Source organism: Propithecus coquereli, unplaced genomic scaffold (genome assembly GCF_000956105.1).
Source record: "Propithecus coquereli isolate 6110/MARCELLA unplaced genomic scaffold, Pcoq_1.0 Scaffold2085, whole genome shotgun sequence".
NCBI lineage: Eukaryota > Metazoa > Chordata > Mammalia > Primates > Indriidae > Propithecus > Propithecus coquereli.
The window spans coordinates 82,831-95,921 of NW_012145912.1; the positions used below are offsets into that span (position 1 = coordinate 82,831).

The window sequence follows — 13,091 nt, forward strand, 5'->3', positions numbered from 1 at the left end:
TCCGTGAGCTGTGAGTATTTGACGGCCCCAGTAGGTTTGTTCCTGCGTCCGACTGTCCAGGGAGGGGCAGGACACCTGACTCATTGTAGCATTAGCCTGCCATGTTGGTGGCCAGTTCTGTCTTGGGTCCAACCCCAATCTTTCCTGCTTTAATCTAGCTCCTGCCCCGGTCGCCTATCTTTGGGGGCATCTGTCTCCTGTATTTGAAGAGCTGCAAGAGCTCTTGGACAAACACCAGCTTTCCATCCGGGCAGGGGCCAAATTTACCTTAGCACACTCTGAGCAGATGAGCCAAGGGGCACTGGGTACACGGACGCCCCTCCTGGGGGTTAAAATCTGGTTGGAGAAGCATCCACATTCATAAGGGACTCGGCGCAGGGTGGGGTGCAGGGGGAGCAATGACAGCGCAGGAGAGAGGCCTGCAGGGGTGGGAGACATAGGCATGAGCCACAGCCAAGCAGAGAGAGACTCAAATCTGCCTTTCTAGCATGGGCATACCCCTTAACCCCTCTGAGCCTCAGTTTCCTCATCCATGGAATGGGGCTACTAGATTATCTGGGGGCCATCCAGGTCCTTTCACCTGCTGTGGCCTTGGGCCTGGGGGTGCCCCTTGGAGAGCCCAGGGGGTCGCAGTCAGTGCCTTCCAAGGCCTGCTGGTGGGTGGTCTCAGGCTGTAGGCGCTGCCTGGAGCACTATCTCCCTGTTCCTGTCCCTGTCCCCGAGCACCAACCCAGCAGAGAGTCAAGGCTGAGTCCTGCCTGGGGGATGTGGGGGAGGAGGGGTTGGGGGAGGGCTGCTGAGCCATGGGGGAGGCTGCAGGCCGGGAGGGAAGGCAGCAGAGGGGAGAAGAAGCCTGTGGACAGCACTGAAGGGGTCCCCATGTCATGAGGCAGGGAGGAAAGGCCGCCTCCCCAAACCCCTCCCCACTGAGGCACCCCTCACCTCCTCCCTGGGTGTCTGAGAGGCCCAGTCACTGTGGCAGCTGGAACCAGAGCTGCGTCCTCGCATGGCCCCAGCCCCAGCCTCCTGGTCCTACAGAGCCAATTGCCTGGTAGTCCAGGGCCAGAAGGACCCCATCAGCTGGGAGCTGATGGCATGGAATAGCCCAAGGGAAGAGGCTGCTCTTCCGGCAGATTTCTGGTGGAGAGAATCAGTGAGTCTGGGGCCCCAGCCAGCTGGGGGACAGAGCAGTTTGCTGGCAATAGGCTCACTGGCTCGTTGCAAGGGGAAAGCCTGTGATATCTCAAGGCACGGTCTGTCGCTCACGTGTACAAGTTCCCTGTGTCCTGGGTACACGACACTGCCGCTGACCAACGCAGCCTCCTTGGGGGTGGAAAGCCCGCAGCTGGCAAGACCTTGGGAGCCCCATGAGGAGGGCGGGAGCTACATTGTGCAGTTTTGTACCAGCTCTGCTCCCAGGACAGCCGTCTGCAGGTATCTATGAAGAGCTAAAGTGAGGGATCTCCTCTACAGAGCTCAGCCTCCCACCAGGGTTTGCCTTGCCACTCAGGGAGTCATTCGATTTATATCTAAGAACTTTATTTTTTGGAACTAATTTAAGTGATACGTATTTTTTTAAATTTTAATTTCCAATTGTTCATTAACGTTTGTAGAAATGCGATTGATTTTTATATGCTGACCCTTGTGAGACTTTGTGAAACTTTGCTAAATTTACTAATTAGCTCTACGAGCTTTTTTATGGATTCCTTAGGGTTTTCATTCTAAACAGTCACATCATTTGTGATTGTACAAATAGGGACAAGTTTACTTCTTCCTTTGCCATGTATTTATACTTTCTGTATGTGTTTCTTTTTCTTGCCTTATTGCACTAGCCAGGATTTCTATATGATGCTGAATAGGGGTGGTGAGAGTGGACATCATAGGCTTGTTCCTGATCTTAAGACAAAAGCACTCAGTCTTTTATTATTAAGTATGAGGTTAACTGCGAGTTTTTGTAAATGTCCTTCAGCTACATCAGGTTAAGGAAGTTCCCTTCTATTTCTGGTTTTCTGAGAGTTTTTTTGTTTTTTGTTGTTTTTTTTATCATGAATAGGTGTCAAATTCTTTCATTCTGTTTTCTGTATCCATTGATGTGATGTGTGATTATTAATGTCATAGATAACATTGATTAATTTCTCCAAGATAAACCTGGCTCTGGTACACCATTCTTTCCGTATATTACTGGATTTGATGTGCTAATATTTTGTTGAGGATTTTTACATCTGTGCTTGTGACGGATATTGTCTGTAGTTGTATTTTCTTGGACTGTGTTTACCCGGCTTTGTATCAGAGTAACACTGGCCTCATAAAATGAATGAGGAAGCATCCCTTCCTTTTCATTTTCCAGAAAAGAGTGTGTAGAGTTGGTGCTGTTTCAACTTTAAGAGTTTGATAGAATTTACTTTTTAAAAATTTTTTATTTCAGAGTATTACAGAGGTACAAATGCTTCGGTTACATAAATTGCCTTTGCACCGCCCGAGTCAGAGCTGCAAGCGTGCCCATCCCCCAGATAGCCTGCACAGAATTTACTATTTTTTTAGAAGACAGGTTCTTTAAGCTTCAGGCCTCACCAAACCTGGACTCACCCTTGGTTGGGGCTTTGAGTGTTCTCTGCATTCAGAGGTTTCAACATGCTGTTTCTAAGAGTGTTATAAGAAGCAGCTGGGGACTGTAGGCCCAGACAGGTGGACCTGTTCAGCCTCCTGCCCCTTGCAGAAACCACTTATCTTCTGCCCCAGCCAGTCTTGGGCAGAGCCTTCGTGAACTCCCACTGGGCAGCATAGTTTGGGCCTGAACCACGGCTGACTGTGTGGCTTTGGGGAAGTCACTTAAGCCTCTCTGAACCTCAGATGAGCTAACAGGAAACAGAGGATGGCAACCGAGTCTCCCTCAAAGTGCTGATATAAAAATGAAAACGTGCTCAGAGGACTAGAGACTCCTCCTGGAGGCAGGGAAGAAGAGCTTTAAACAGTTCTACGGCTCACACAGTAAGGGGAGGAGATGGAACTGGGAGGATATAAGCAGAGTGGACTGAAGGCGACACAGGAGGACAGCGCCACAGGGAGCGGTGACAGCTGCCATCTGTGTAGCCGCTTCTGGTCCCCGGCCTGTCCTCACAGGCATTACCTTATTTGAGGCCCCCGCGACCCCCTGAGGGGGCACAGTGGCATGCATTTGTTTGTCCAGTGTGTGCTGGGCCCCCCTCTGGACCTGGCATTGTTTAGATAAGGACACCAAGGCTCAGAGAGGTTAGGGGATGTCCCCCAGGGTAACACAGCCATGCGGGAGAACTGGAAGGGAGCCCGGGTATTTGGGGCAGAGTAGCTTTTCCACTGCTGTGCAAGTTGGACGAAGCTCAGAGGTGGGGGACAAACGCTCCACCTCCGAGAAGTGAGGGGGCAGGAGTGGGGCGCACGGGCCCCAACGCCGGGCTGCTCAGCCCCTCATGCAGCTGGGCGGAGTGAGGGACGTGCCTCCCCCCCGGCTTTTGTCTGCCGTCTGCACAGTGAGGCTGATGCTGCACCTACTCGCAGGGGTGCGGTGAGCAGAGCAGCGCCCGGCACACGTGAGTGCCGCACAAACCTTAGGCATCATTATTTGTGAAGCTGCCAGGCCGTCCCTTTGCTCTGGGAAGCCACTCACATAGAGGGATGAAATGATGAGATGCTGGTGGGAACCCGCAGGCTCTCCCACCTGCCCCTCTCGTGCGGGCGAACACCCAGGGCCCGGCCTCGGAGGTGACTTGCCCAAGGTCATCCCGTTGTGCAGACCGCAGGCCAAGCCCAGCTTTCCTGAGTTCCTGCTCCGAGAGCACAGGCGGCCTCGCTCATTGCGTGATCCTGTGCTCCTGAGGGAAGGCTGGCGTGACAGCAGGTGACACAAACTGTGGAAGCAAAGCCAGGAGGAGAGGATCGGGTGTCTCCTCTCCTGAGCTGCCTTCCTGGGGAAGGTGAGCTTCCTTCCGGGAACCCGCCGGGGTGGGGAGAACAGGTGGGCTTTGGAGGAACAGCAGCCAGTCTTGTGTCTCCTGCCTTCCCCTCGGAACTGGCACCTCTGGGCCTGCACCCCGCATTGTTGCACGGGAGGGCGCAGGCCTGCAGGCATGAGATCACCACGAGCAGCCTCCGGCGACGCTTAGGGTCTGGCGCCACCGTGCGGCCACGGGCTGAGGCTGTCTCTGCAGAAGGGACAGAGGCCCAGCAGCAAGGGGCAGCTGGCAGAGTGGCCTCGGAGTCACCCAGAATAACTCCAGGTTTTCCACGCAGGAAACACAGATCCTGCAAGGGGGTGGCCTCGCACAGGGGTTAGAGGGCAGGTGACGGACACCAGGCGAAGTTGGGAGGAGGAGGAGGAACCCCAGAGCCTGGGGACAGCAGCAGCAGTGTGTTCGCGATGCCGGATCCTCCCGCAGTGGGGCAGGGCTTTGCGCGAGATGTAGGCAATGGACGAGGTCAGGGCACAGGCCCTGGGCCTAGCCCCAGCTCTGCCCCAAGGCACTGAGTGGCCAAGGCAGGGAACAGCTCACGCTCTAGCATCGGGGTCCTCACCTGTAAAGCCCAGACCCAATTATGTTCCAAACCAGTACCCTTTGGTCGTCTGTTGGGGACCCAAGGACTTAAGGCTGGAAGGGGAGGTGCAGGAGGCAGGAGGGGTCAGGAATCCTGAACTGGACCCTGACTTGGCTCCTGCCCTGGTGGGGACACTGCGTGCGCGGGGGACCCTGAGGCCTGCTATCCACACTCGGTTCTGACGCAACCCTGGTGCACTCTGGGCCCGCAGCTGTTTGCTAATCGGCTCAGGGAGGAGAGGCCCTGGCTTCGCCCACTCCCACCTGGGTCCTCCCCACACCCTGGGACGCTCTCCTGGAAGAGATTCGGGGCTGGCGTCTCCTGGAGGCAATCTAGTTCAATCAGCATGTCCTGGGCTCATTGCTGTCCTTTCTCCGGCCTCGGTGGGCAGAGGGGTTGTGGCTTGGGGAAGATGGAGGGTAGAGGGGTAGAATCCTGGTAGGGCAGACCTAGGTGAACCTGAGCGTTGGTATCACCAGCCTGGGACCCGGCTGGATAGGCTGAGTTCTGCCCGTATAACCATTTCTCCAGCAGCTGGGCCACTTATGAAGCTAGAAGAGGCAGAGCCTGTGGTCTGAGTGTACCCCTGAGGGTATAGATTTGTGGTCTGGTTCCTGGTATGAGTCTATGGCCCGTGGTATTGTGAGTGGCAGGTGCCATATGTGGGGAGAGCTGAGTTTTGGATCACAGGGCCACCTCTGATCCGCCAGGTGCACGGCTGTTTTGGACGCCTCAGCCAGCGCACCCTTGTCCCCTGATGCTCTGCCTTCGCCAGCTGCCATCACCCTGTCACCCACCCGCCATTCAGGGTCTGACCACCCCCAGCCTCGCTCAAACCACAGATGACGATGTCTGCTTACGGGGCCCCTCCCCCGCGGTTACTGTTGCCACCACCTCTCCCAGGAGGCCCTTCCCTTCAGGCCCCAAATTTGATGCTATTTCACTCACCTACCTCCCACTTCTCTCTCTCCCCTCCCCTCGTGTCTATCTCTGTCTGTGTCTCTATCTCTCTCTGTCTCTGTCTCTCTTAGTCTATCTCTCTTTATCTCTCTCCTTTCTCTCTGTCTCTCCCTCCCTCTCTCCCCCTCTCTACTGACCCTGTATCTTTAAGGATCAGGGACAACAACCTCCCTCCCTCTCCTGAGCCTGGTCCCTGGTTCCTTGACTCTGAATTCACAGACAGGGGCCCAGAGCGAGGCCACAACTTGTGGGAGGTGCCACAGCCAGCGAGTGACAGAACCTGGAACAGAACCAGAATTTGGTGCTTCGCTTTACCTCAAGCCTCAGTTTCTCTACGTGTTGAATGGCGATAGCCACACCTGCCCCGGGGGGGCTCCACGAGATGGCACACCTGGCCGTACCTGGCCCGGGGCCGGGCACACCTGAACCTTCTCCCACGTCCTCCCTGACGGAGCCTCTGGGAACTTCAGAGTGCGGGTGGGGGGTGCCACGCGGGCAGCTCTTGGCTTTAGGGGGACAGCGGGGGACCTGCGGCAGCCCTCGCCCCCGCCCGCGCTGTCTGAGCCCTGTCCCGTGTCTCTCGGCAGGTATATCCGCACCATGTACCTGGGGATTCAGAGCCAGCGGCGGAAGGAACACCAGCGACGCTTCTACTGGGCTATGATGTACGAATACGCAGACGTCAACATGCTGCGCCTCCTCGAGACCTTCCTGGAGAGCGCCCCCCAACTGGTGCTACAGCTCTACATAATGATCCAGAAGAACAGCGCCGAGACGCTGCCCTGTGAGTGCCCCCCCCCGGCCCCGCCCTCCTCCTGGGGACAGCCGCGGCTGCCTCCCGGTGATGAGGGCGCTGCCGTCCTGACCCCGGGTCCTCGGGACGCCCAGCCCCCTACGGTGCCGCCGTGGCCCACACCGCGCACAAGAGCTGCACGGACGTTTCCCGGCACCCGGGTGCGAGCCTTCGCTCACGTGAGCGGCGCAGAGCGAGGGCCCTGGGCCCCCAGCCAGGCACACCTATGGGACGGGGGGAGCCGCGGCCTAGAGATAGCGGGGGACGGGGCGGAATCGCTTAGGCAGCCACGGTGGTTTCAGGCATTTTAAACTGCGGTGCTCTCGCTTCAAAGCAAGCTTATGCGGAAGCTCAGGCAGAAGCCCCGTCTGCAAAGCAGGCGGAAGCGGCTCCGGCGGGGGAGGGAAGGGCTGGACACGGCGACACGTGGGGAGACATTTGGAGGGATGTTATGGGACGAAGACTCGTCACAGGGGGTGAGGGAGCCTGTCCTGTGAGAGGCTGTCCACTCAACAGGTGAGGGACATTCCATGCAGCAGTGAACGAAGGGACTGCCTTGGGAGGTAGTGAGTTTCTCGTCACTAGGGACATTCAAGCAGAGAAGTTGCCGAAGGGACTCAGCCCAGAGGTTCCCGGCTGCAGAGGGCTTGATGAGCATGTGCGATCAGGGTAGCAAGGCGGCTGGGGCCGGGGGTCTGCCGTCTGTGCCCCAGTTCTTCCTGGCTGTGGGGCCTCCTGGTCTCCTGGGTCGCCACCTCCGGCCCCCAGCAGCCGTCAGTGCCACCGCGCTCACGAACACCCACGCGGGTTCTCCACTGGGACCCTACGGCAGTCTGGCAGGGGCAGCCCAGCTCTGGCTTTTCAGCGAGCAACGTTGTCTCCTTACTTTTCCCAAGCTGGCTGGCCCTCTGCGGGCTGCAGTTCCCTCGGGCGCTTATGCAAAAACAGAGTTTAATCTTAGAAAGCCAGTCGGAGAGGACTGAGCTGTTCAGGCTGGCGAGCTCCACGGTGGCACCCAGAGCCCGCAGACCTGGCTCTGAACCCAGCGGCTGCCAGCAGGTTCACCCGTCCCCTGGGGACTCGGCTATCTGGTGAAACCTGTCCCATCTGCTGAGCGAGGACAGCCCTCTCTGGAGGCGCCCCAGCAGAAAGGGGCCTCAGGGCTTCCCTGTGTGGCCCAGAGTGGTGGCCGCAGTCCTGCTGCTCCCGCACAGGAGCAAGGGGAGGGGCTGCGGGCCTTGGACTAAACGCAGGGGAAGCCGGGCCCAGAGCCTCAGTCCCGCCGTCGGACAGGCCTTCAGGAAGTGCGAGCTGCACCTGGGAGGTAGCCGCTGTCATGGAAGCAGGAGAGACATGGGGACCTTAGGCGGGTGCTGGCAATGGGTGGTGCTGGCTGGCATCCACTTTCGGGCATCTGCAGTGCTCACTGTCAGGAAGAGGCCCCAGGCGGCCCAGGGGCGGTGGGGGGAGGTCTAGCTGCTTGGAACCATGGCCCAGCCGGTGCCTGTGGCACCACCGCCCGGGGCCTGGGGAAGCGGGCTGGAGGGAGCCGGCTGTGTATCCGACTCCAGCTGGAGCATCCGGAAGCTAAGCAGGAAACCGCACTGAGGAAGGCAGGGCTGGCGGCCCGTCTGGGCCCTCCCTTCCTTCTCAGGCGCGTGTGCACGCGCGCGCACACACACACACACACACACACACACACACACGCGCGCACGTGCGCGCGCACACACACGGGAGCCTCGTGGATGCCCGTCTTCATCTGCTTGGCCATGGGAGCCCCTGCCTCCCAGGACCTCGAGAAAAGACCCCGTGTGAGCCGTGGACGGCACGGCAGCTCAGACAGCACCGTTCGTTCTCAGCGCCAAGAGACTCACTCCGCCATTGCTTGCGGAGCAAGCCTGCGTCCCAGGGATGTCTGTGACATGCGCATCCTTGCGCCGCAAATCCGGCCTTGAAGGAGCCCTCGTGGCAGCGAGACCCCCTGGGCAGCAGCCCCCGTGGGAGGATGGGGAGCCCAGCGACAGGGCAGTGTTGGGTGCCAAGAGCTCCCTCCTGCCCCCGCGCCTGGCCTGCCCTCGGACCCCCAGGGCTGCTGCTCCCCAGCGCGGGGCAACGGTGCTCTCGTGGGCAGATCTGCAGGCTCTGCGGAGGGGCACCTTTCTCTCCCATCTGAGGCCTTATTTTTCTCAAAAGCACCCCTGGGGAAAGGAGCTGGCACTGACAGGGGGTCACGCTGCTCTGGGACTTCGCCCCAGGGAAGCTCCTGCTGGCTCTCCCTCCCCATGTGCCCGAGGTCGGGTGAGCATCCCCCCTAGTTTGTCTGGAGTGCAGAGCAGGTGTTTCCTGAATCAGGATTTGTGGTTAAATACACTTGGGAACTGCTGGGCTAAACAAAGGTCAGTCGGGTTGAGAATCCCCAAGCCAAGGAAGAGGCCTACAGCATTAGCGGGGTTTGCGGGAGTAAAGGGCGCTGGTCACCTCTGAGCACAGACTGCCTTGCGGGGCTTGGCATCTCCCTGTCACTCCTAGAAGTGCCTCCTCCTCACCAGAACATTGTGCTATGCGAATGGACGCCTTCCTCCTCTTGTCCCGTGAACAGCTGCAGGAAATGCACAAGCTTTAAAGAAAATCGGTTTGCACGGCAGAAACTGGAAGGGGAGAGAGCAAGTGTGTGGACTTGGAAGGGACCCGTTGGTAGCACGGCCTCTCGGCCACACGCGTGCTTGGAGGGCGGCAGCGCGGAGACCGGGCGTGACACCCACCCTGTTACCCGACAGCGGTCTGACTTTGGCAAGTTCCTGAACCTTCCTGTTTCTAGCTTTCTCATTTCTGGAATGGGGATGATATCAGTGGCCACCGTAGAGTGTGGTGATGAGCATAAAACAGCAGGACAAACGTCACATGCCCACGGGCCCTGTACGGCATCTGCTGTTGGTGGTGGTGGTGCTTTTATTGTGGACGCACTTTCCGAACTGGACTCCAGGCTCTGCTAGCGAGAGCGTGGCTAACCGACCTTGCTTAGACGGGCTTTATGATGACTTCTGTCCGCTTTGTACCGCCAGTGCTAGGAGTTGCTTAGTAAGATCACGGATACCATCACCGTCACTTTAATGAGTGAATTGTCCGACGATGTGCCCAGTGCCATCTCCCCACCCGCTAGTCCTCACCAATCGCTCGGTGAACAGAACGATATTTAGCTTGCAACAGGGACTTGCATCCAGCTTCCCCATAAATACAGACTTAAGCAAACTAATAGTAGCATATCATGCAATTATTATGCCAGAGTCCTTTGGACATTTCAGCAGCTGTTCCTTACAGCTGATGTCTTCGAAGTTTAAACAAAGATAAAAATATAGATATAAAGGGAGCATGCAATTCTGACACGTCACGTTTACACTGGTGAGTCTTGTGTGTGCTCAGGCTTTGCTGGTGTTGCGGGCTGTGACGGGGTTTGGAAAATAGGCTGGTGTCGTAGGAAGAGTCGCGGCCGTGTGCCAATCCCAGCTCCACCGTGTGTCGGCTTTATGACATGGGGCAAGTTCATTTCCTAACCGGATTTTCTCATCTGTAAAATGGGCATTTTTGGGTTGTTGTGAAGGTCCGGTGAGCTGCACACACGCCTTTGCAGCTCGTGCCTAGCTTATTATGGGTACTTAGCACAGCCTGCTATCCTGCGAAGATGCGTTAAGCCGGCACCACGCAGCGTGCTGAGGAACAGGGAGCATAACAGGCGTGGTCCCCACCCTCGCGAATCTTCCTTCTCTCTGGGGAGATGGCACAAAGACAGACAAGATGTTGTGGTAAGTGCTGTGCAGCAGACACACACAGTGCTGGGACCAAGGATAATCGAGGCGGGGGCAGAGGGCGCCTACTTTAGGCAGGGGCTCAGAGAAAGCCTCTCCAGAGAGCTGCCGTTCAGGCTGAGCATAAATGCTGCAGCCTTCCAGGCAATGGGAGCAGCACGTACAAAGGCCCTGAGGTAGGAAGGGCCAAGCTTCTTCCAGAAAGTGAAAGGACCCGGCATGGCTGGAGCTTGGAGGCAAGAGGGAGAGGATGGGGAGGAAGGCAGGGGCTGCCATGGTGGGCCAGACGCAGGGCTCCGGGGTTGGGAGTGTTGACAAAGGACGAGTTGCACAGATTTGAGGTCTGTTCTGGAGCGCGAACCAACGCGACTCGGCAGGAGGGCTGTGGGCCCTGCGAGAAAGGAGGGCGGTGGCTGCTCGCTGGGTGTGTTGGGGCGGAGGGCGATCTATGGGAGAATGGGTTCGGGGGATGGATCAAGAGTTGGCTTCGTCGCCTTTCCTTACTTCTGGGGTTTTCCGATGGTTCCGCGTGAATATCTGCAGGGGTTGGGGTGGGGAACTTGCTCTACCCACGCGGTGCCTGCGTCGGCTTGTTCGGTTAAGCCCACGGTGAGGAGTCGTCCTGCTCACGGGGCTCTGACAACCTCTTTCCTCCATTGTCCCATCCCACCCATGTGCCGGGATGTGTGTGCAAAGACACCCACCCTTTAGGAGTGTACGGTCTGCTGCTGGAACAGGCATAGGCACAGGTTCTCTGGGAGCACAGAGGAGGGAGTAATGAACTGTTTCTGGGGCATCACAGAGGAGGTAACATTTCATCTGGGTTTTGATGGATGAATAGGAGCTTGCCCAAAGGAGACATCCGGGAGGCTCTTCAGGAAGTAGAATTGCAAGTACCAAGGGGTGGAGGCCTGGGTGTGTGACAGGGAGTGTGGGCCACAGTGGTGGCGATGATGATGATGATGATGATGATGATGATGATGATGATGGGGAGCTCAGCTGTGCCTACTATGTGCCTAGCACAGTTCTAGGATCTGGGGACAGAGACAACAAGAAACAAAACAGACGGAAAACTCTGTTTTCGTGGAACTTCTGTTTCATGTAGAGAGAGACAGGCAATAAGCAAATGTCATTTTACCTAGTTATTAGAAAGGGAGACACACCGAGGAAACAGCAAAGCCAGGAAGAGCTCGGAAGGGAAGCAGAGCTGAGTGCAGTTTCCAGCAGGGAGAACAGGGGGGCTCCCTGGGGTGAGCGTGGGGCCGACAGGTACAGGAGAGGAGGGGCAGAGATCTGGGAACGTGTCCCAGGAAGGGGAACTGCCCAGGACAAAGGCCTTGAGCAAAGGAGGAGCCTCAGAATTTGGGGTGCAGCTGGAGGTAACCCCAGTGTGCCCTGGGCTCCCGTGGAGGCCCCTGAGCCGGCCCCAGGGGTCCCGCCCGCAGAGCGGCATTTCCTGAGGTCTTTGCCCTCCGCTCCCTCGTGGGATACCCGCAGGTTGAGGGCTGCCCAGGGGTCCGCTGGACCAGGACCGGGAGGAGAGTGGCGAGTCTGCCTTCCCGTCTTCTCCGGTCTCCCGAAGCCCTCGCCAGCCCTGGTCGGCTGTGACTCTGAGGAAGAGGGAAGCGGGGAAGTCTTGGCAAGCTCCGGGCAGTCGCGATCTTTCGCTATCAGGCTGGACTTTGACGTCAGACACAATCAAGAGCTCTAGGCCTCGCAGGAACTCCCAGCCCCGGGAAAGACTCGGTTAAATGATCCTCGGAAGATCTTTTCTATCCTTACATTCCAAGCAAGGAGAGCCCAGAAGTTTCACAAACAGCGTCTGCTTGTGTTATGTTCCTCCACTGCTGGGGACCCCCTACTCGGGAAGTGACCCCGAGAGGACACAGGGTGAATCCCTGTGAGCGGTGGCACCCCCTGTAGATGGCAGGTGGTCACCTTCCCTGAGCCCAGCTTTTCATCCGTAAGGCTCATGCCCAGAGACACATCCGATTCCAGACCCAGGTCGCAGCGTTGGGCTGGTCAGGACCTCAGGGGAGTTCTAGGGATCCGGAATTCACCGCGGGGCCAACCGAGGCAGGGCTTGGCCTGGGCCTGAGCAGAGGAGCGCGGACCCCCACGCGGATCCAGACCCCATGTACCCTGGCTGCCATACCCTGAGCACAGCCACCAGCTTCCCAAAGCTGTTACCACGTCCCGGGCCTGTCCCACCTCCTGCTGCTGCTGGGACCCATCCTGCCCCCACCCCTCACTGGTGGCACCTACCACTGTGAGCCCTTCCCTGCTTGTGCCCGAAGGAGCCTCTGCAGTCTGTCACCTAGAAGAAAAGGTGCTGCCTCCCGTTGACACCCTGGGGAGCCTGCTGAGGGCCACACCCCTGGCTTTGCAGAGCCGTTCTGCACGCAGGGCCGCCTCTGCGCGGAGAGGTCCCTCCTCCTCTCTGGGCCTCGGCGGCGGTGTCTGTAAACCATGGCGATCACTCCTACCTCAGAGGGGTTTTAGGAGGAGGAAGCGATAACATTTGTTCTTAGCACAAAGGCAGCCCCCTCGGCGATGGTGGCGGGAGCTCTGACTGTCACTGCTGAAGGCACACCGGGCCTTCGTCCCCACCGAGGCTCTGAAAGTCACTTCCCCGGCAGTCCCGTCTCTTCCAGGGTGCTCAGAGCTGAGCACCGGGCTAAGGGGCGAGGACGAAGCCAAACCTCTCCGAACCCCATTTCCCCTTTATAAACTGGGAGTGATGCTACCCGTCTGGTCTACTCACAGGGGGTGCCGTGGGGACCCCGTCTGGGCTCTGGGTGTACAGAGACGAGCAAGGCAGGTGGGGTCTCTGCCCTTCTGGGGCTTACACTTTAGTGGAGATGGGTAATCACCAAGGAAATGTATGAGTAATATAATTTCAAATGTATATTGAATGTACGTATTTAATATATAGAGAGAATATATAGAGAGAATGTATATATACA

General features: G+C 57.8%; 1 protein-coding gene across 1 annotated transcript in view; it reads left to right on the forward strand.

Moving 5' to 3' along the window:
• The first annotated feature begins 6,120 nt into the window (after window positions 1-6,120).
• XKR6 (XK, Kell blood group complex subunit-related family, member 6) overlaps window positions 6,121-13,091 on the forward strand; it is a 17,721-nt gene continuing 10,750 nt past the window's right edge. The window contains exon 1 of the mRNA XM_012644264.1: window positions 6,121-6,313. Within this exon, the coding sequence (XP_012499718.1) occupies window positions 6,130-6,313 (184 nt within the window). The 5' untranslated portion in view covers window positions 6,121-6,129. The remainder of the gene's footprint in view (window positions 6,314-13,091) is intronic.